We start from the raw sequence: 22797 nt of genomic DNA, 5'->3' as shown, positions 1-22797 counted from the left end.
TCTTGCAAATAAAGCGCCTTTAAATAGTTTTTTTAGTTGTTTCAAGACACGTACAATCAAATAGGCAAATAAAAAAAATGGTGTTTTTGTATCGTTTCTGGCCAAAAAACTCTGCAGGGAAAAAGGGTAAAGGGTTAAAGAAGAAAAATTACATTTGAGTGCCTAAACACCGTAGAAGTCAAACATGCACCCGATTTTCTAGCAAGAAATGCATCATGTCTTTAATTCTGGAAATTAGGCAAAGATGAAACCAGCAAAAAGAATAAAACTTGATTTGATGTCACTCATCATCCGCCTTAGGCAGCACTTCAGTGCTACGAAGAACAAAATATGTCGTCCTCCGTACAACAAACAGCACGTTTAATGAACCGTATTTATCAAATAAATTACAAATAATCGTAAATGGGATATTGATGCATGCCAGACTGACAACTTAGCTAGTCTCCTGCAATGGGTGCAATTCTCTGCAACGCCGAGAGCATCTGACGTAACTAGTTACCACTAGTTCAGTATGTAACTTGTTGTTTGAAAGTACGCTCTTAAAGGGGCCCTGCAACTCTTTTCTGTGTTATAATGGAATAGTCTCACTACTAGTGCATGATGCTTCACGAATCACATGCCACAAAAATTTTTACAATCCGTCAAGTACAAGAGGAGTTACAGGGATTTGTCGCACGCTTCAAGCGCTTTCTCTCTCCTCTCGTACCAGCGAGCGCACTGAATGCTACGCAGGGAGGGGGATGACAAGGGGGCAAGATGATGCAGTCCTTTGTCAGCACACGTCATGACCTTGAGCACTTTTTTATTATTTTAACACGAAAGTGTTTTATGCCGGGGTCCACCACGGCTCTACTGACGTACTTCCGTCACGGATATCACGTAAAATATAAAGACTAACAGATGGCAAAGAAAAAAAAACTAGAAGAAAAAGTTCCATCACCGGAAGTCAAACTTACGACCCGTCGATCCGCAGCGTGAAACGATTCGGCCACAGACTGCATGTTCTTTGCCATGCTAACAGCGAGCTATTTATATATACCATTTGCCGGTGGCGGTACACAGAGATCAGTGGTACATCAGCGTGTTTTCATTATCACTGGTGAGATCGCGCAAAGGGCTCGAAGAGCGCGCTTTAAAGGTCGTCGCTTGTACGCACGCTTATCTGGTGATGGCGGTGGTTTGTACGTCTTGTGCTTTCACCACAAGCTTGCGTTGAGAGCATGAAGGTCACCTCGCTCACTGCAGCGGCCGCTTTTGCGAAAGGAGCACGCTGCTGACAAAGAAATAAGTTACAACTGTGACAGTTAGTTCGTGCTCATCCTGTGTATGTTCATTCTGTGCGTCCTTTCTGCTTGAGCAGCGCATTGCAAGTTTCGAGCTGCTTGCCGTTTTTCACGTAACATTACAATTTGTTGCTGTAGCATTCATTCCTTCGCACTTGGGGCGAAAGAATGCACAACAAACGCTCAACTACGTCTGTGAAGACACGTTTCGCTTTCGTGTTATACCGATTCCTATGACAAAGAGATCAGCCAAGTTTTTTTTTTTTTATTCTAACGCGCGGCTGACTTTCAGTGTGATCGCGGGTGTGTGGTGGCATCCCGCGGCGACCATGGTAAATACTTAGCTCAAAATGCTCAAATCAGCCAATGGCGTGGAACTTGAGTATACGAGGGGCGTTCAATAAAGATTTCCCCTGACCCACTTCCTGGGGACGGAGAGCAACGAAACTTTGCAGATTTATTAGTCCTCTACATAGGTGCCACCCAGGGACACACACTTCTCCCATCTTTTTATGCAACTGTAAACACCTCGCTTGTAGAAGTCGACAGGTTGCTGCAAAAGCCATGTTGTAACTTCAGAAATCAGAGTCTCATCATATGGAAAATGCTTACCCTTCAAATATGACTTCAATGTTGGAAAGAGGTGGAAGTCCAATGGTGCGAGGTCGGGTGAATAAGGGGAATGCGATAGAATTTCAGAGCCGCAGGAGCGTGCTTCCGTGTGGGCAACATGCGAGTTGTGAACTGGGGCATTGTCTTGCAGAAGGCGGACGCCTTTGATGAGCATGCCACGTCTCTTGTTTTTGATGGTCTCTCGCAATTTCCGCAGCAGTGAAGCATAGTATGCCCCAGCAATTGTGGCACCCTTTGCTAGAAAATTCATCAAGACTACTCCGTGCTGGTCCCAAAAGACTGTGAGCATGACCTTGCCCGCCGAGGGCTGGGCGCGTGCCTTCTTTGGAGGCGGTGAGTCCAAGTGCTTCCATTGCATCGACTGGACTTTAGTCTCCGGATCATAGTAATGGACCCATCATTCATCCTGTGTAATCAGTCTGTTGAAAAAGTCCTGCTGGTTTCCATGGCACATGGTCAAAAGAGCCTGGGAGCATTCGACTCGTTCCTGCTTTTGGAAAGGTGTGAGCAGCCGGCGAACCCAGCGATCGAATACCTTATTCATATGAAGGTGGTCCTGAATGATTTTTTGCATGGACCCCGCACTAATCTTGACATGTTGGGCTAGGTCTCGAACGATAACGCGGCGATTTTCCAAAATGGCAGCCTCCACTTGCTGGATGGTGTGTTCATCGACAGCGGAGTGAGGTCGCCCTGCAATCGGAGCCGCTTCCACCGAAATCAGACCATATTTGGATTGACGATGCCAGTTCTTCACTACATCATATGATGGGGAATCTTCCCCATAAACCCCTTTTATCTCATCGAACGTCTCCCTTGGAGTGCGGCCTTTCAAGTACGGGAACTTGACGGCTGTTCTGTATTCCACTGCATCCATTATCACACCTCACACCACTTCAGCACCTCTAAAAGGAAGACCGTTATTAGTTTAGAGTTGCACATTGGCACGTGACCTACAGTGACTTATGTCATAACACATGAGCGGTTTCAGCATTCTGCAATAAATAGAAGTCAGTCAGGGGAAATCTTTATTGAACGCCCCTTGTATGACGCAGTGATTTTGAGTATATAGCATCAATTGTTGAGAGAAGAGGGAGCGATTTCTAGCTGACTTTCAGAATTAATTGTAAATTTCAGGCTGCGTGCTGCGCTATAATGTTTGGCTCGCGTGTACTCAGGAACCTCAACTATCGATCGGCAGCGTTTTCTGACCGCGCTCGAAAAGTGTTGCAGGGTCCCTTTAATTAGACTGAAAGTGGTGTGTCATTTTTGTCATGTTGCGTGAATTTGCCATCTATGGTCACCATCTTGTGATGCCAGTGGTGAGGACGCTAGTTAGGCTGGCTCCGACTAGGTTACTGCGGACGCTGTTATTGGTATTGTGCCGTTTCGAATCGTGCTGGCTGAGAAATCTTTGAACAAATCTTCCTGAAAAAAAAAAAAGGCATGCATTATAATCGGATAAATCTTATTATGGTTCATTGTGAGCTACCGTTACTGCACTAAAATATTATTGGGGCATGTGAAAAAACAAATTTCGACAGGAGTTGATGTGTGTTTAATGCATTCACTGTACGTTAACCACTGGGTAGTCGTATGCTGCTGCTATTGGAACCATTATTGCAGGCACCATTGGGGTCAGGTGCATATGTTAGATGACCAGCTAAGTTCAAATTATCAGGCAAAGTTTAATTTCAGTATCAAAATAATGGATATTTTGTCCCATAAAAATGTATGGGTGCTGGTTGGGATGTTCAGTCGAGATTGCGTTAATCAAAACATTGAAATAAATAGAATTAAATCGAAGTCTACTGTTTTATGTACCACACCCACTTCAGTCCTTCGATCTTCAAGCAGATGTTTTCAAAATAGTAGCATTCTTCAACTGATGCTCTGCAAACTACTGCGGACTATCAGCATTATGAAAGTCTTGGAAACTTAATTCTCTAGACTGCACTTACTCACAGCGCCTACACCAGATAATAGTGGTTTTCTTGTGAATCTTTTTTTCTATTTCCCAGTTCAGTATGGGTGTGTGCATATTTTAAAATTTCAAGTAAATGCTCTATTGTAACTTATGTGCTAGCTAGGCTTGTGCGAATATTTGAGCACTTCGAATATTCGAACGAATATTACAGTATTCAAATTGGCTTCGACGCGAATTAAAATTGTAGGAAATTTCAAAGTATTCGAAGTGAACGAATAGACATATATAAACCGCATGTAACCCCATGTAAAGGTGGTTTCACTGCGGTGGAGGTGTGCTATACCGTGAATACACCTTTTCAGGAGAAATCCGCACTGCCGCAAAGCCCCACTTCAAGGTTAAATGAACATACAGTAAAACCTCGGTAATTCAAAGTCACTGGGACTGTGAAAAATCTAATTAAGCGGGTTTTCGAATTAACCAAACATACAAGAAGCAGGATGCAAGGAACTTTGAATTACTGGAAATAATCAGAGGTGGTTGTTTTCTGTTCCTGCTAGTTTGCGGCTACAAGGGTTATGTCTTCCAGCAATACCTGGTCCCAACTTTGCCGCTAAACCGAGGAAACGGCGGGCCTTGCTGCTGCCAGTGCAAGAAAAAAAAAAGAAAGAGGGAAAAAAACGGTCTCGTGATCAACTGAAATGGCGCCTGTGGAAAAGACTTGCTTCACTGCAACACAGTGGTGACTGGTGGGCTCCTCGCATCGTCAGCGCGTCATGATGCGACCATTCGCCCATTCTTTCTGGTAAAATGAAGAATTTAATAATGACTAGTGTGAAGGAATTCGCGATGTGTTCTGGGTGGAAAAGGTGATCATTGAAGTTTTCGAACTGAGTTTTCGAAGTAGGCGTTGCAGGCAAGTACTCTGCCAGCAGTGCAAGTGCGCAAATTGCCGGAACATGCGAATTGCGAACATGCGAACATGCGAAATTGCCGGAACATGCGAATATGCGAACATTGTGAATTCCGTCAGACCGCCCTTCATTAATTTCTCTATTTTCCCAGAAAGAATGGGTAAATCATGACGCGTTGATGTTGAGAGAAGCATGCGTCATGCTGCTCGCGTGTCACTGCTGTGCTGCAGTGAAGCATGTCTTTTCCGCAGCCGCACATTTCAGCTGACCATGAGACCGCCTTTTGTTTAGTTTTTTCTCGCACTGGCAGCAGCGAGGCTGGGATGCTTCACTTGTCACTCATTAGTATCGCTACATTGCATTGCCTTGTTGCTCCTAAGGGGCATCGTTTCTGTGGATTTGCGGCTAAATCGGGATCGGGGAATTGGCACATGGCACCCATAGTTTTTGAATTAACTGGGCTGGTACTGACCGCCACTTCCAATTATCCACTCAAATTTACATTGCAAAATACGGGGCCAAGGAAATCCTTCTAATTACGTTGGGATCTCGAATTACTGAGGTTTTACTGTAATTACCCTCACATCGATTCATCATTTTTAAGTTTAAAAGCTTGTTATACCGGCTTATATGCTCCAAGTATAGTAAATCTTAAAACGTAACATGTTTTACAGGTTATCACTTGCATTTTACCGAAAGTCAAATACTGCTATTACTCAAAGTTGCTTCCACTTCTCATTGAACCAAAAAGAATGACATGTGCATATGCCTTGTTTCAACTTTAAAAATATTGCGCTGGTTAGTTGGGTCATGACAAATATGCTCATTTTTATGTGATATAAACTATTTGAATTCGCTTCGAAATTCGCTTCGACCAAATCACTATTTGCTTCGAATTCGCTTCGGACCTAAAATTTACTATTTGCAATAGCCTAGTGCTAGCACTATTAAACATGGTAAATTTCAATGGCACTTGAAATGCCTGCCCAAAATTCTAAGAAACTACTACCCGACCGCAGTGGAGTGTCATAAGATCACGTCCACATAAACTTCAGTGATGTTGAGACCATGCTTTTTGAATCAGGGTGTTGCGTGCAGTAAGGAATGAAACAACATGGGTGCTGCAGTATCAGCCAGCGTGTGACACACCAGGCACATTCTCCTGCTGAAATTTGTCTACCAAAGGGCACCTGCCATAAAACCACACGTGACACACCACCTGCCCAGCTCCCACTTCACGCTCAAGAGTGTGCCCCCTTCAAAAAAGAAAAAAATATTTGTGCAGCTTGTACTAAGTCGTGCAAGGCTGGGTCACAGCAGAGCTGGTGGGCACCTAGCTGGTTCTGGCTTGGCTAGGTTTTTACCTTCTCACCTCTCTCTTCCCCGCCCCTTGCTGTACTGTACTATACATGGCTATGCTTGCTCTCTTTTTTTTCTATCTGTTTTGTTTGTTTCTCTCTTTTTCTCTCTGTGTCTATTTCTTTCTCTGTCGTTCTTTTTCTCTCTTTCTTCCCTTTATTTCTCTCTACTTTTCTTTTTATCTTTCTGTGTTTTTCTTTCTGTGGTTCTCTCGCCTTCTATCTTTTTCTCTCTTTCTATCTATTTCTTTCTTTCTGTCTCTTCTTTCTAGCCCTTTCTTTCTCCCTCTGTACTTGTTCACCCCTCCTCATTTCTCTCCTCCTCACCTTCACATCTCTTCCTCACCCTCACTTCCCTTTCCCAGCTCCTTGCTATACTATATTATATAAGGCTATGCTATACTCTGCTAGTGTGCCTGGATAGCCGAGTGGTTATGATGCTCTCCTTTGGATCATGGGTACGGCGGGTTCGAATCTCGCCTCGCCAAGAATTTATCTTTCTCTTTCTTTCTCTCTCTCTGTACTCGTTCTCTCGCCCATCAGAGTTATTTGCATCCCACGCCAGACAAATCGGTGCTCATGTTCTGGGAGAAAAGCAGAAGAGGATGAAGAGAGCGTGTGCCGGTTCATGTGCTGATAATTTTCAACCTACGACACGCAGCAAACCTCGAGAATAACAGCTCTGTTGTAAAATTCCTTGTTATCATGCACTTCGAACACCACTGGCATAAGCAGCCAAAACCACCTAGAGAGCAATCCAACAATACAGTGAGGGAGGAGGGAGACAAAGGTCACCACCATGGGCCACTCTAGGTGGTGTTGCATGTAGTATCGGGCAAACATGTCTGTCTGTGATGACAAGAATACTGGTGGAACGAGCGAAACTCCACAGGAGCCCCAACAGCCACTAAACACGTCACATTGATGATGTCGCAAGCTGCTGCGAACACAGATGACCACTTCTGCTTACTTTGTAACCATATTAAAATATGTTCATGGTTATTTTCACCACTAATACTCGGTCAGAGTTACCTATGTATGCGGGAGAATGGAACTACACAAATGTCTCAAGTTCGGAATTTTGGTGTCAGTGGTACTTTCACTGCTGAAACGGCTGCTCAGTACTAAAAAAAATATTCGAAAAGTATTCAATATTCTATTTGTATTCTATTCAGTCTCAAAACTCACTATTTGCTAGGGGTGTGCAAATATTCGAACTTTCGAATATTTTTCTAATAGTGTTTGCTATTCGATTCGATTCACACCGGAATTTTGCTATTCAAAGTATCCAAACTTCCGAAAAATAAGTATAACGGTTTCATCCGCTCAAAATCAAATCACAGTGCTTCTAATTAATGCGCATAAATCCATTCTCCTCGCAAACTTCGACTTATCGAAAAGGTTAACGGCCATCACCACACCCTGATGCTATTTTAGACGGTAGATCGACCAGCACGGCTGAAATTTGGGCTTGTTGGTACACAGTGTCGACGAAAATAGCACTGGGTGAGCAGGGACATGAACACAGGCGTTGTGTGTCCTCTTCTCGTGTCCCTGTTCATCTAGCGCTATTTTCATCGATGTTAGCTCGACCAGAACGCCCAGAAAAAAGAGAGTGCAGCGTAAAAGTGCGAAGCACAACGCCTGCTTATGCCGTACTTAATCAAAAAAAAAAAGCAAGCACAGTGCACCTTCATAGAAAGTGAAATTTTTCTGCTGGCAGTTTCTTTCGTTCAGCAATCCAGTTTTGCTGGCATTGAAGTCACATGTGAAAATGCCTCGATCGCGTGCCTATTCAAGGGCCATTACCTTGACAAGCTCGGTCTACACGGAGCTGTTTGAGAACGTCTGCAAGCTTGTCATCGTAGTCCAGATATTTTTCCCATTTTCTGTCCGTATAAGCTTTTCGTGGTCGACATATGTAGCTGAAGATCTTCCTTTGTTTGCAGCACTCACAGTGACAAGTTTCGGGCACACAAAATTGACACAACATAGCTGTCCTCAGTGTGTGAACTTACCTTTCATATAAGCTTTCATAAGGGGCGCGCACCATTTCCACTTCGCTGGGAACAAATTTAACGCAGACAGACCATAGTCGAGCACAAAATGAGGCTGTGTGGACCAGCTTTAAAATGCATTCCATCACCATTTTGTGATGGCGATGTCAATACATCTGCCACTGACGGTCAGCTGTTAAAGGGACACTAAAGCAAATATTAAGTCGACGTTTATTGTTGAAATAGTTGTCCAGAAACCTTATAGTGCTACTTTTGTGCCGAGGAAGTGCTTATTTTGAAATAAAATCACATTTTAGTGGTCCACATCGCGTTAGCGCACTTCAAATCACCCGCCTGAAAGCGGTCTTTCTCACATCACTGTTGCTGTGCCCAACATTGCCCGCCTTTACTGCGCGGCGGCATGCACTGGCAGCGTGCACCATTCGGGCATTCGGCAACATCACATGCATGCGGAATTTTGTTGAACTTTCTGTCACAGCGACTTTCACGAGCGCGCAAAACACACGCGGCAGTACGCGATACCAAAACTACCACTGAGACGCAACCGCGTGAGCGAAGCAGGGCGCCGAGCGACGCGCAGTTCGGCGAAAACTGAACCTTTGAACCACGCGCACCGTTCCCCATGGCAACGCCAAAGAGGTTCTTTCTTCCATGAATCAAACAGAAACGAACAAGCAGCATTTTATTACGTCTTTTGATGCATAGAAGGTTCTTTTCTTATTGCAGCTAGTTTGATTACGAGTGATTAATTGTATTTGGACTCTCTCACGTCATTGGGATCATTTCCAAAATGTCCCACTCGTGGCACTCATCGTGTGATACATTTAGCTTAATTTCTCGGTAAGTAGGGCACTGCTGTTGATAATATTGCCGTTTTAGACGTCATACATTGAGCTTTCACTGTGACATAAATTGTTATTTGCGTTTATTGTCCCTCTAATGCTGCGAGAGTGGTTTTGGTTCTGTACTCGATCGACTCATTTTGCTTTCTGAGTAATTTCTTGGTGCCACAAAGTCAGCCTGCAATATCAAATTGGTTAGTATTACCCTAAATATGGCGAAATATCAAAATATCCAGGCTCGTCCCAATACTCAACATTACGTCTACCGCGTCACTACGTGACAGCTAGCAGCACAGTATCGTTTTCATGCGGCGGACAGCACTCTGCCACTACATCTACGGGTTACCGTGCAAAAGGAATTGTTTTGTTTTAGGCCATGTTTCGCGCTACATTTTAACGCAAAAGCGTTATTTGGCCAGGTTTGCCAAAGCGCACACTCGTCAGGCATCTACAAAAGCCATGTGCGAAAAAACATGTGACATCTCCCACCGTAACTAACGCTGGCTCCAACAACTGCCGCAGAAACCACTCGCAGCCACAGAGTAGGAGAGGGGGAATCCCCGCTGCAGAACTTCTTACTCGGAAGGTGCGCCAACTGATGTGGCGCACCTTTGTGTGCCACATCAGTTGGCCTTCAACTTCTGTGGAGGCAGTGTTGTAGCAGCACGCACAGTGATTTTGCAACACGTAGCTGCAGCAATTTCGACGCCAACGTTGTAGGCATCGACATCAGCAGAAGATTCATCAATGTACCTCGACAACGAAATGGAAGAGGACATGTAAAGTGTTGTTGACACTTTACATTACCAAATCATGTGAATAAATAAAATGCAGCCTCTGCATTTCCTCATTATTTATAACACAACTCAGGAACACCACTTTGCAGCACCCCTCTGTAACACCAACCTAGCCAAAAGAAACGCTTTCATGTTCGCATCTCTTAAGAATATGCTTTGCTCTCCAACTTTTTTCTGCAGTTGCACTTGGAGGTAGGAGAAAAATATTCGAGAAATATTAGAAAAATATTCAATTCTCACACGAATTTTAATATTCAAATTCGCTTCACGCCGAAAATTTTGCTGTTCGCACCGCTCTACTATTTGCACACCCCTGCAGCTCAGGTAGTGGATGATGCGTATGTGTCGCTCTATGTTTCAGGATTAGTAGCTGCTGCACTAATGTAAAAAATCAAACTGCAAAAATCACGCCAGAAGGGCATTATTTCTGGGTTTAAATCCTGGACTAGGATGTATTTTCATCAACTAAGAGGCTTCCTTTCTGAGAAACCTGTATATTTTGTTTTTGTAACTTTATGCTACAAATGAATGCTGGACAATTTTTCCCTTTCATGAGCCTTCCTTCTCATTATGGGCTTCCACAGAACTTATTTTCCAGTTTTAGGTTTAAAGAAGTACTGACACAAAATTTTGAAGGCGAGATAACCTGTGGGATACATTTGTATGGACACACACACATCATCTACAAAATATCAACAGATAATATAGCCTAGAACATATTTGAAATCAGTTTTAATGTGTGTGTCGCACCACTGCACGTGATACGCGCCTTTGGTTTTCATGTAAACAAGCAACCGCCACCTGCGTCACGAGTTTGTGTTGACTGCCGCAATCCTTGCGAGCGCGCTCTCCTAGCAGACCTTTTCAACGTAAAGAGGGGGCAGACTTGCATGGGAGTACAAAGGCTGATGTCCTTGCCTCAGCAGTACATTTTTTTTTGGGGGGGGGGGGGGGTCACACATATTTACCACGTCTCAGGGTATTATAGCAGCACCCAGGAAGCTTACATTGAAAAGAGTTGTCAACGCGGTGCGCATGTTTACACGGTTTTGTGTGCTCACATGGCCAGCTCTGTTTACATGAAAACCACTCTAAGTCCCGCCTCACTCGGTTCTCTCTTAAACCGAAACTGTGACTGAGTGCTATAAAGCCGTCTCCAAATAATTAACTGTCGTGCGCTCAAGCAAACGAGCTTTCCAGCCATGATAAGTGTGTCGTTAGCTACTTATTGCAACAGAAAAAACAAGATGCATGATTTTTGTGTCAGTGCTCCTTTAAGTTCATGCTTTGCTTGCATTTTTCTAAACAGGAGCAGATATTGCCAACGTGTGCAATGAAGCTGCACTTCATGCTGCACGCAATAAGGAGAAGGTAGTCTCATCAGGAAACCTAGAGTATGCTGTTGAGAGAGTTGTTGGAGGTAAGTGCTATAATATAATGATACTTAATCTTGTTGTTCATATGCTTAACATGATGCTAGAGACAGCAAGACAGCACAGGTGAGTGTAATTACTCAAGAGACTGGTCATGTTTGCTGAATGCATTATCTTGCTGATCCACAAATGTAGACAACACAGTAGAACCTCGTTGATGCGTTCCTGTTTCGTATGATTTCCTGGTGCTAACATTCATGATTGAGAACACAAAAATTGACCCGACACTGATGGCTCATATGTTTCAGAAAAACACTATTTTTGCACCGACATTCAGTACATTTACAAACTGTGACCGTGTGGTATCTGTTGTGGCAGCTGCATCCCATGTGAACAAGAAAACACTCGTCGCATGCAATCAGGACTTGAAGTCATCCACTGCAGCAGCTGTCTCACTGCACTTGCCTGCCCTTGTCGCATGGAAATGCTGGTGTTTGTTTTTTCTTCCCCTTCCAGCAAACCTTAATGGTTGTCATAAGTTGCATTCACTACTACCGCCTCTGTTACCACCGACTTTATTGTGATGAGCAAGCACATGGCATAGTGTCATTGGTGATGACAGTAATGCGCTGACATTTTCTGCTGCCTCTTTGGGTGGGATCGGTTCAAGTGTGCATCACTTGCAGAGATAAAACCAGCCTGCAGTTTGGACACTTGCACTGATCTGTTGAACAGTTTTGGCATTGTTGTCATAGGAGCACAACCATCCATGCCTAAAGGAAAAGCTCAGTATACGTACTTGCATAAGTATACTTTACTTCACCTTGTCAGGTACATATAGTATTATGGTAGAGGTGAACATGTATGAGCAATAGCTGTGAATGAGGAGATTCACCAATTAACTTTCTGGTTATTTCCTTTGGGTTATATGTTGCAACTGTGAAATTGAAGGTGAGAAGCAGCAAGTGACATCTTGTCTAACAGAACAAAAAAAAGGGATTGGAAAGGGGGATATCATGTCTTACAGAAATTTTAAGACTAGCTATACTCTCAAGATGTTTGTCCCCCAAATCTGTTAAAACATGCATGAGCATTCAAGGCTTAAATTTTTCATTCACGATATGTGTCCTAAAGTGAATTAAAAACCTGGTGAATCTTTTTAATTAATTACCTGGATACTGCAAATTGTCACGCACATACTGCCTCTTCTGGTAATTCACTTCAGTCCAATATGTGCTATCTGCTCCATGCTGTTTTTTTTTTATTGGTTCAAACTGAAATCACATTGTGTTTGTAATTTTATTTGTAGTCCTACTTATTTGTATGTTATCATTTTTATTATTTATTCAGCCACTATGAATGTAAGAGGTATCTTTTGTTTGTTTTATGAGGCCTTTATTTCCTACTTGTAGGAACGGAGAAAAGGAGTCAGGTTATGTCATTGACAGAGAAGGAGGTGGTTGCCTTCCACGAGTGTGGTCATGCTCTTGTCGGCTGGTTGATGGAACACACAGATGCCCTCATGAAGGTCAGTACGTTTCGCAATGTGCCGAATGCAGGCTTTTGCATGTTACATAATATGTAAGAGGGAGAAGTGAAAAGTTCCCAAAGGCTGTTGTCCTGCCCTGGCAGAGTAGTATGTGTTGCTGCTACACAGTTGTGTATCATCTCCTTCCAACTGAAGTGAAGGAGCATTGAGTGCAGGTGGGAGTTCCTGTGGTGGCTCAGTGACTGTGACATTTTTCTGCTGGGCACAAAGTGGTGGACCTTATTTTCTCACAGTTGTGGCAGCCATATTATGACAGGGGTGAAATACAAAGACGCTCGTGTCTCAAGAGTTGAATGCATGTTAAGGAGCACTAGGGTTCATGAGATGTTTTTGCCCTTGTTTAGAACTGCACTGTTTCAGTTTACTTTAGAGATAAACAAACTAGATGATATTGGTTGTGCAACTTTGGTAAACATACAGACCCACTTTTCACCTACATATTACTTGACAAACTTTTGATCACACGACGATGACATTGGCCTGACGCCAATGACATAGAGGATGGCATGATAACGTTGACATCATAACAAGGTAACAGTATCATAACTGTGACAGTGACATGAACAACTGTTGCACAACATGATGACGTCAATGATGGGTACACCTCATTGACAACAGAAAAGTACTGTCTGTACGAGGGGAATGACTCCTATACTGACCGCACTTCAGTTTACCTTGAATTGGCACATAATTAGCCATAAGACTATGCTAATTACTATGCCATTGAGAAAAACCTAGACGCCTGAGCAGAAAGAAGAAGCACAAGAAAAGAGCGTTCTTTCTTTACACTTTTTCTGCTGGTATTACTTAGGCGTCTAGGTTTTTCTCGCAGTTATCGATCAACTAGACCAGGAACAAGTTCTGCTTAGTTACTACGCCATGTCCTCAAAATTTTGCAAATCTCACTTTAACTTATTTAGCACTTTAGATTCCAAATATGACCCTTGTGCCCCTATAGCCTGCTCAAAATAACACTTTCAATTGTGCATTTAAGCACTTTATGCTGCAGCGTGACATTACACACTTGGTTCCCCTAGCCATTATTGCTTTGTGCAGTAAAACCTAATGGTCCGCTTTTCATATTTGTATACAGATGTGCACAGTGCTGAAGCAGTATTGTGAAAATGGTAAATACTTCAAGATGATGGAAATTCGGGCTTGTTGGTTCATGATCATCGTGTTGTATTGTGCAGGGGGAACAACGACAAAAAGAACGACTAGACTTGCAAAGCGCAAGTGTGTCATGTCCTTTTTGTCATCGTTCCCCCTGTGCAATACAACATGACAATAAGTTCTTCTTTTATCGATCACTAAAGGACTCAAAGTCTTGGTGTACTTGCCAGGCTTTTTGAATGAATAAATAATGAATGAATGAGTAAACATTAATTGATGTCAGTCTGGCAGTTTCTTTCGGGTCGATGATGATGGTGGGGCCTCAGGTGATGACTAGAAGTCCTTGGACCCGGGCGGCATCTTCAGCTTGCCGGACAGCCCAAAGCTAGTCGGCCAGCTTGTCGCTGGTGAGTGCCACCTCCCAGCGGCAGTGATGCCGACGGAGGCGTCGCTGCCTCCGTCGGCAGTGTAAAGGAGGTGGCACTATAAAAACAAGTCTCTTTTCTCTAGCATCGTCTTTGTTTAGCAAATAGAAAATTAACTCTAAAATGCTGGGAGGTGGCACTCTTAAAAGCAAGTCCTTCCTCTCTAGCATATTTTTTGTTTAGGAAATAGAAAATTAACTCTAAAAAGCCTGGCTGTGGTCGCGAGGGCCGGGGCCGGCCGCTGCTAGGCTTTTTAGAGTTAATTTTCTATTTGCTAAACAAAAACTATGCTAGAGAGGAAAGACTTGTGATGACAGATGGGCAGTGTTGTATGCATTACCAAAAAAAAAAACTAACTAAAAACGAGGGCTATTCAAAAGGTAAGGGCCGTTTGCTAATATTTAAATATTTACGCATCAAAATAAAGATTTATTTGTGCAGCGCCATCTGTTAACTCTTTGCGAAAGTACTGAAGTCATTGTTCTGACTAAGTAGTCGTCTGCTTGTGGGGGAATGCAAACGACAATGTCTCCAAAAATCATTGCTCCCGCCTGTTGTAAAGTGCGAGCTGTAATATTTATGCAGAGTTGTGCCTAGTTCATGGACTTGAAGTTATGAGTGAAGGAAAGGTCAGAAAATGGTGTCGAAACTTCACAAATGCCTGCACAAATGTGCACGACGAAGAGGGGAGTGGAAGGGCCAGAATCCCGCCCAATGAAAGTGTTCAACAAGTGGACCGGGACTTGCGATTAGATCGGCGACCGAGTGTTAGTGGTCTGTCCGATAAATTTCCTCTTATAAGCCGCACTACAATTTGCACGACTGTAACTGAGAAGCTAGGATATCACATAGTGTGTGCAAGGGGGGGGGGGGGGTACTAAAAGTGCTTACCAACCAACTCAAACAGCAAATAATTCCCAGGCGGCGACTTCTATGCAGAGGGTCTAAAGAAACTGGTGCAGCGGTACGAAAAGTGCTTAGAAGGTAACGGTGATTATGTAGAAAAATGAAGTAGTTTTGTAGTAAACTAAACCAGCCAATAAAATCTTTTACTAACGAACATTTATTTTTTTCGGACCAAACGGCCCTTACTTTTTGAATAACCCTCGTACATTACTCGTTTCGCTAAGAAAAAAGGAACACGTTACCACTCTGTGTTACTTACAAAAAAAAAGGTAACGTGTTGACCGTGACCGTTACCGTTACCGAAAAAAAAGTAGCGTACGTTATTCTGCCATTACTCCAGGGTCAGAAATTTAAATCAGTGTGCCCTCGCTGCAGGAAACGGAATAACAATTTAATAACCCTTATATTTATATTTCATATAAAACCTCTAACCAAAACAATCATTTTAGCTGAATTACTAACTAGAAAACTTTGCACAAGTGTGCCGGGCTTTATAAATATTATATTGGCCTAATGTTTACTGTAGAGCTGCATGTGACGGCTTATAATTTCGTGGCACATGGTAAAGCCGATTTTCAAAGCGACAGTAAACAGAAAATGACATTTCATCATCAACTCTCTCCGGAAAGAAAACATCCCTGATCTCTCAACAAATTTACAGTAATTCTGACAGCGTGCTTCTACTAGCGTACAAAACATATGTGCAGATGTTGTAGGAATAAAGAAATCCTTATATTCCGTAGTCCCGAAAAGAATATTGGCAGCATAAATCATTTTTCCCCTTTAACCTATATAATTGCCACGAAAATTGCCAGTGTTTATGCGAAGGCGTTCAAGGTCAGCCTCGCTTGCTCAAGAATTCAACTACGAGAAACGTATACCCACAGATAGAAGCAATTTTATTTTGAAAGCAGAACTGATAAATAGCGCTATAGACGAATTCCACCGGACATACGTCACGGAAATGCGGTGGCGCTGTCGTCGGGCGTTTAGTTTCGCGCGGTAGGCAAAAGCCGCCGTGCCTACCGCAGTTGGTGCTGTGTTTTCGCTGGTGCGTGCGCTGTTTGTCGTCGTGCAAAGAAAAAAAAACGGTGTAACGACGAGCACTGCCACAGTTATTTCGCAGGAGGGCAGGAGGAGGATGGAATAAGTTTTTTTTTATTAGTTGCTTACGAAGACGGTCTCTGAAATTAGCGGCAGCTGTAAACGCGAGAAACTGTCTCCGACGCCGGTCCATCGGTTATGTTTTGGGGCGGCTTACCCAGCAGAAAGGATTAGTCTTGTCAAGCCGTTGTCATTGTAATGTGCAGCACCGCATTTCTTGGCATAAGCCTTGTGTGGAGGCATAGCGAGCACGTTATTTTTGTAGATAGCATTGTCATATATGCGGAGAATTCTTCACAGTTGCCATTGTTGATATAACTTTTTTCCATTGTTGATATAAGTCTTAGACGCGCCAAAAGGGTTTCATTGTACTCGCGTGAACTAAAGCGTGGCTCGGTCATGGCGCATGTGTTTCTTTCTGCTTGGGCACGGTTCATTACCACAGCCGCGACTTCGACTATGCTTTTCCAAATCTTATGCGGCGGCGGTGATACACCTGACGAAAGTGTATCGTGCAGGGCTGTTCTTGCGCTTCACGCTGTGCGCTTCACGGTATGTCCACGTCTGTCAGAATTCACAGAAAAACAACACTCGGGAAACTTGCCGAGTGTGTTTACGGGCTGTACGCGTTTCGCGGTCTCGACTTGAGCGTAAGGAGGGAGTCGAAGACCGCGGTTGACAGACCTGACAGGTACGTAGTCGCCTTGTCCACAGCATGTAGTTGAAGAATTATCGCAAGCGTGTCACGGATGAAAGTGTCGCCGTGATCGTTATTGCATTAGTTAACAAATTAAAACGTACACGAGTGACCTAGACTGTCGCAACGGTGATGATATTTCGCAAATGAGTCACATTCCCGCCGTCAAGATATCTCATGTTTTCATGAGGTTCGCAGAGCTGGAGCAACACGTAACACGATGTTCATATCAGAGTCACTCTTACAGCCACAGCAACTTCCTCTGTTGCGGCCACCGCTTGTAAACATGTGGGAGGCGCCCCGACGCGCGGTGCTCGGAGGCAGCCTTTGCAGCTGCTGCGCCAGTTGTCACGTGATCATAGAGGGCGGTAGCGCGCTTCAAGCTGGGCCGGCTGGGCGGAGCCTACGCGCCGTGACGTCGCTACAAGGGCCCTGAATATATCGACGGCGCCTACCGCTGTTTACAAACATGGAGTAGGTCTATAGTATTGCAGGGACAGCTTGCTGGCAACAACTTGTAGAATTTAAGCAACTGTAATTTAAGCAACTCTATTCCTAAGCTGTCGTCGGACAGCATGCCTTGCTTCTTACTGAATACATCCGCAGCTACGGTAAATAGGCGCTCGGCGAACGCATTAGATCAGGGGTCTCAAACTCACCTCAGCCAGCGGGCCGCAGCACGTAATTTAGTCCAGCAAGGGCCGGGGCAGTGAAGAAGGTAAGAGCGAGGGGGGTTGGGGGTGGAGGGGCAGGTAGTTTGTACAAATTGTGAGCAAACGCTGCCATTTCAAAGAAAACCTTTTCCATATCTCATGTACAGGTCATTTCTGAAGGATATTTGGCGCCGTCATCCAACAACCAATCTCCAAAATGACTAAAATGTGGACGCCGATACTGAAATATAGTTTTTGTTTCACGGTTATGTTTCAACACATTGTGACCGCATGGGGTACCTCACGAGAACAATTCTTTAGACCACTCATGCCTGTGTAGCTCATGAATGTACTTGTTAGGAAAATTTTTAAAAAATGTGCGGCTAAGGCAGTCATGTGCAGGCCGCGGGCCGCAAGCAAGAGGTTCGCGGGCTGCATGCGGCCCACGGTCCATGTCTTTGAGACTGCTGCATTAGATGATACTCCTGTTGCCAACACCTGGCAGGTCGATAGCAGTCCGCCGCTGCGACATAAGGATAGCTCTGGTAATGTGGCGCCTACGAGACGAAGAAGTATTGTGTAAGACTCCCGGAATAATTGGAATAAAAATTAACGAGTAACGTGACACCTCATGTTACCAAAAAATGTTCAACATAAGTACGTTACCCGTTGCAGTTATGGAATGGTAATGAGTACGTTAATAACTTACCAAAGAAAGTAACGCGTTATCGGTAACAGTGTTACTTACGCGTTATCGGTAACAGTGTTACTTGTAACACGTTACCGCCAACACTGCAGGTGGGGCATGCAGGCATTGCAGGGCACATTGAAGGGCTAGACAAAAATCACATCCATGAGTGCTTCCAGCTTTTAAAATTGCACTGGGACAGATATATTCACATCATTGGCACATACTGTGTTAAAGGTAGGTCCATTACAATATAAAGAAAGTGTAGCATTCTTTATTAGTTCATTCTAGAACTACCTTTATTGCCCCTCATATTTGCTTGCATTGTTTATATTGCACGTTTAAAAAGATAGAGCAGTGAGTCATCCTGCTCAAATCTTAATCTGACTTTCAAAACAAACACGGGCTCAGGAGGCTGCAGCTGACTCAGCAGAGAAGATGTCTGCCAGCTGTGAAATGTGGAATGTGCATGTGAGTGTGTGAACATATGAGTGAGCACTTAGTGTCACAGTTGAGAATAGTTTATTCGCCTTTTGTGCCGGAAAGTGGGCCTCGTAAGTAAGTGTAGGTAATGATGTTGCATATTCAATGATGTGCAATACGTTGAATGTTCAAGTGTTTGGTGTTTGCAGCCTCTTTCAGCAAGGCTTTTATTCCATTGTGAGCTGGGCTGAGATGGAGAAGACCTTGTTGGCATTCATGTGAACCTTCAGTGATGCAGTTTAAACCACCTTTCGCACTTTTTTTTTTTTCATGCTACCCATGTTTATAAATGTCTTTATTTTCTTTAAACAAGTAGATACAAGAAAATTTGCACGACATATCTTGCAACAAAGGTCAATTGTATTTTTTTTACACAGGTATCAATTGTGCCACGGACATCAAATGCCCTGGGATTTGCACAGTACCTGCCCTCAGACCAGAAACTTTATTCATATGAGCAGGTAATTCTACAGCTTCCCGGAAACTTTTATGAACAGTTTTATTTACAACCTGGTGCCACAATCTTTATAAATGCATTTGGTTTCCCATTCTTTTGACCTTTCGTTATTGGCGTTATGCCCTCGTTATTGTGTAAGAATTAGGGGTGTGCAAATATTCGAAATTTCGAATATTTTTCGAATAGAGTTTTTGCTGTTTGATTCGATTCGCACTGGAATTTTACTATTCTAACTATTCTAACTTCCCAAAAACAAATTCAGTCACCGTTTGATTGAAAGTGACCCCTTCAGATTTTCAATGTGCTTCACCTGATCACACTCTCGTATTGCGGCAAAGCTGCCTTTCAAGCTCCGTTACGGTCGAACTTTGCCAAGAGACAGTCGTGTGATCGGAAGTGGTACCTAGATTTTCAATGTGCTTCACCTCATCACACCCCGGTATTGCGGCAAAGCTGCCTTTCAAGCTCTGCTACTGTCGAACTTTCCCAAGACACAGTCAGCGTCCGATTGGAAGTGGTCCCTAGATTTTCAATATGCTTCACCTCATCGCACTCGTTATTGCGCCAAAGCTGCCTTTCAAGCTCCGTTATGGTCGAACTTTGCCAAGAGACAGTCAACGTCCGATTGGAAGTGGTCCCTAGACTTTCAGTATGCTTCACCTCATCACACCCCGGTATTGCGGCAAAGCTGCCTTTTAAGCTCTGCTATGGTCGCAAATGTATTAACTTGGGGGCTCAATTAATGCTGTTTTGGAACTGAAATTTGGGCAGGAAGTCCAAAAAATCGGGAGCCGAAGCTTTTTAGCATCCAAAATTCCAGATGTTCTTATATATCGACGTCTATGAGGCAGATTTGGAACTCCGGACTTGAAGGGAGCACACCGTTGTCCGCCACATCACTTGGGCTTCCACAAAGTTGAAAGAGGAGGAGAGGCTGAGGAAATGGCATCTTTGCCTATCACGTGTAAAGTGTTCTCGGCAACACTTCGGTTGCACCAAATCATGTACATAAATAGAATTCGGCCTCTACATTGCCTCATTCTTGATAAGACAACTATGAAACACCACCCCACCAGTGCTTCAACAACCTAGCGAAAAGAAACACTTTCATGTTGCTATCTAATAACAATATGCTTAGGAATCCTCTCTAACTTTTTTTTCTGCAATTTCGCGTCGAAGTATTCGAAAAATATTCTAGAAATATTCGAGAAATATTCTAAAAATATTCGATTCGATTCGCACTCACTTCAATATTCGAATTGGCTTCGCACCTAAAATTTTGCTATTTGCATAGCTCTAGTAAGAATTGCTAACTTAACATGCAGAACAAGAAAAAAAAAACAATGCGCATCTTTCAAAGTATGACAGAAGAAGCTTATTAAACTAATCTTTCTTTTAAGAAATCACTGTTTGGAAAGCAGAAAGAATTTTACATGTTCATGTAGCAATCATGTGGCCATTGACTTACACATTGTGAATTGCAGAAGAAATTTAGCCAATAATTATCTGATCAAAAAAATTTTGTCTCAGCTTATACTGCCAAAAGGGCAAGTATAGCATAAAGTTGCACTTCCACATGGGCGAGGCCACTAATTTGTGGTGCAGTGGGGCATTTTTAATCTCATGCTTACTCAAGCCTCAATGATAATCAAAGAGAGTGTATTTGTCATAGAAACATCCATGGGCAGTGTGGTGCGGTGTGCGTTACCATGTCTCAAGAAGCAGGCAAAATGTATGGCAGCAACTGCAGCCGGTCACATGGTCAGTGTTTACAAAAAATGAAATTGTGATGAAAATAAAGTACTCTCATAAACATGAAACTAACTTATTATTTATGTAGAAACATAAAAACCAGTAAATTGTGCCGTAGTGGTTAATGCCGTAACACTAATCTTGAGAGAATTAGTTAAAGTCAATAAATAAAAAGTTTACCGCCAAACTACTATGCAAGTCTAATAAAATGCATGGTCTTCTCTGGGAGGTTCGAGGAAAGTGTAAAATTTTGTTCGAATAAAAACGTAATTAAAACAATGTTGGTTATTAAAGTTTGGTCATGCTGTATCGCTCACTCCGGGGTCCAGATGTATACAAAAAGGAAATAATAACACAGAGGTGCAATTTCCTCTTTACAGTTAACTGCTAGCGTTTGTGTGTAGGCAGTGTTGGCTAAGTAATTGACTATTTCTTGTATATTTCTACATTTAATGTAGCAATACAGTTTGCTGCAAGTCCCCCTCCATTTTCAAAAGACATCTCCCTTCATATTGGTAATATTTGGTGAAGGAGTAATTCAAAATATTTTTTCACTTCACTTGCAGTTGTTCCAGAAAATGTGCATGGCACTTGGAGGAAGGGTTGCTGAATCATTAACATTCAATCGTATAAGTACAGGTATGGTTTGCATGCTTACTCTTCCTTTTGGTGTTGACTGAATGAAACTGATGTCTTGAATTGTCTATAAACTTAGGCTTTGTAAATAGTTAGAAAGTACAGCTATGCATTTTGTTAGTACAATATAATGTCAACAGTTTAAAATCTCTTAAGTCTAACTGCATGGCTAGAAATCGTATGTATTTGAATAGGAAAACTCTCCCATAAATTCGTACTCTAAAAGCCATCCCATGGTTATTTTGAACAAAATTTCTCGTGCCTACAGAATACCTTTTGGAAAAAAGTCTAATCACAGTGCCTTTGCATCAACGTGTACCTAAAACATTGAAATAACACGACTGCCTACACTGCCCGCACGGGAAGACGGTGCACATGCAGCTACCAGCCAGCTCTGATCACTTGACTCTTTTATTTGTTTCTACTCCTTTCTCTAAAAGCGATGCACCCTTATGGGCTGCAGATAATATCTCCACGTTTTTTTTCCTAACAATAACGACTTCCCTATGGCTGGCAGAAAAGAAAAGACCACTCACTCCAGCACTCTGCTATTAGGAAAACTTGCTTTTTGCTGCTGACCCCCCCCTTTCCCAACATGGCTGCATTGTGTGTGTACTGTGCATCTCAAATAAATAAAGAACTATGAATTGTGTCGAAATGCATTCAAATTCTGCCCATAATTTTCCCACATAATACCTTCCTGAAACAATGCAGGATGAAAGTATTTTAGAGATGGATATCTCACAGTTAAGGACTCTGCATCGTGTGGTGGAAGTTTGAGAATTGTTTGCAGAATCAATTATTTCTGAATTGTATGGGATTTTAAAAAATTGGGTTAGGTCTGCAGTGTGCATACATTTTCTATATTGATGAACGTGTTGCTTCTGGAACAGCTAACAGTTGCTATTTAATGCTATTTGCAGGTGCTGAAGATGATCTAAAGAAAGTGCGAAAAATGGCTTATGCCATGATTCACCAGTATGGTATGGACCCAGTAATTGGTCCACTCTCATTTCCTGCTGAAGATGAAGGCCAAACTGTGGTTGGAAAGAAACCATATAGCAGACGCCTAGCCAACACCATTGATGAGGTGCCTTTTTTTGTATAATTTATTTTTGGGACGTTTCCCTTGATATAAATAATGTTCCCTTTAGACATGTCATGTCAGATAGCACAACAGCTTACTGGT

General features: G+C 43.0%; 1 protein-coding gene across 1 annotated transcript in view; it reads left to right on the top strand.

Moving 5' to 3' along the window:
• Positions 1–22797, top strand: part of LOC119378374 (paraplegin) — a 77725-nt gene that overhangs the window by 37779 nt on the left and 17149 nt on the right. Inside the window, exons 13-17 of the mRNA XM_037647541.2 lie at positions 11082–11192; positions 12558–12673; positions 19141–19224; positions 21539–21611; positions 22532–22698. Coding sequence (XP_037503469.1) covers positions 11082–11192; positions 12558–12673; positions 19141–19224; positions 21539–21611; positions 22532–22698 — 551 coding nt within the window. The remainder of the gene's footprint in view (positions 1–11081; positions 11193–12557; positions 12674–19140; positions 19225–21538; positions 21612–22531; positions 22699–22797) is intronic.

This window comes from Rhipicephalus sanguineus, chromosome 1 (assembly GCF_013339695.2).
Source record: "Rhipicephalus sanguineus isolate Rsan-2018 chromosome 1, BIME_Rsan_1.4, whole genome shotgun sequence".
Classification (NCBI taxonomy): Eukaryota; Metazoa; Arthropoda; class Arachnida; order Ixodida; family Ixodidae; genus Rhipicephalus; species Rhipicephalus sanguineus.
Note: the sequence above shows the minus strand (reverse complement) of the source record. Positions and strands in the feature narration are given on the sequence as shown.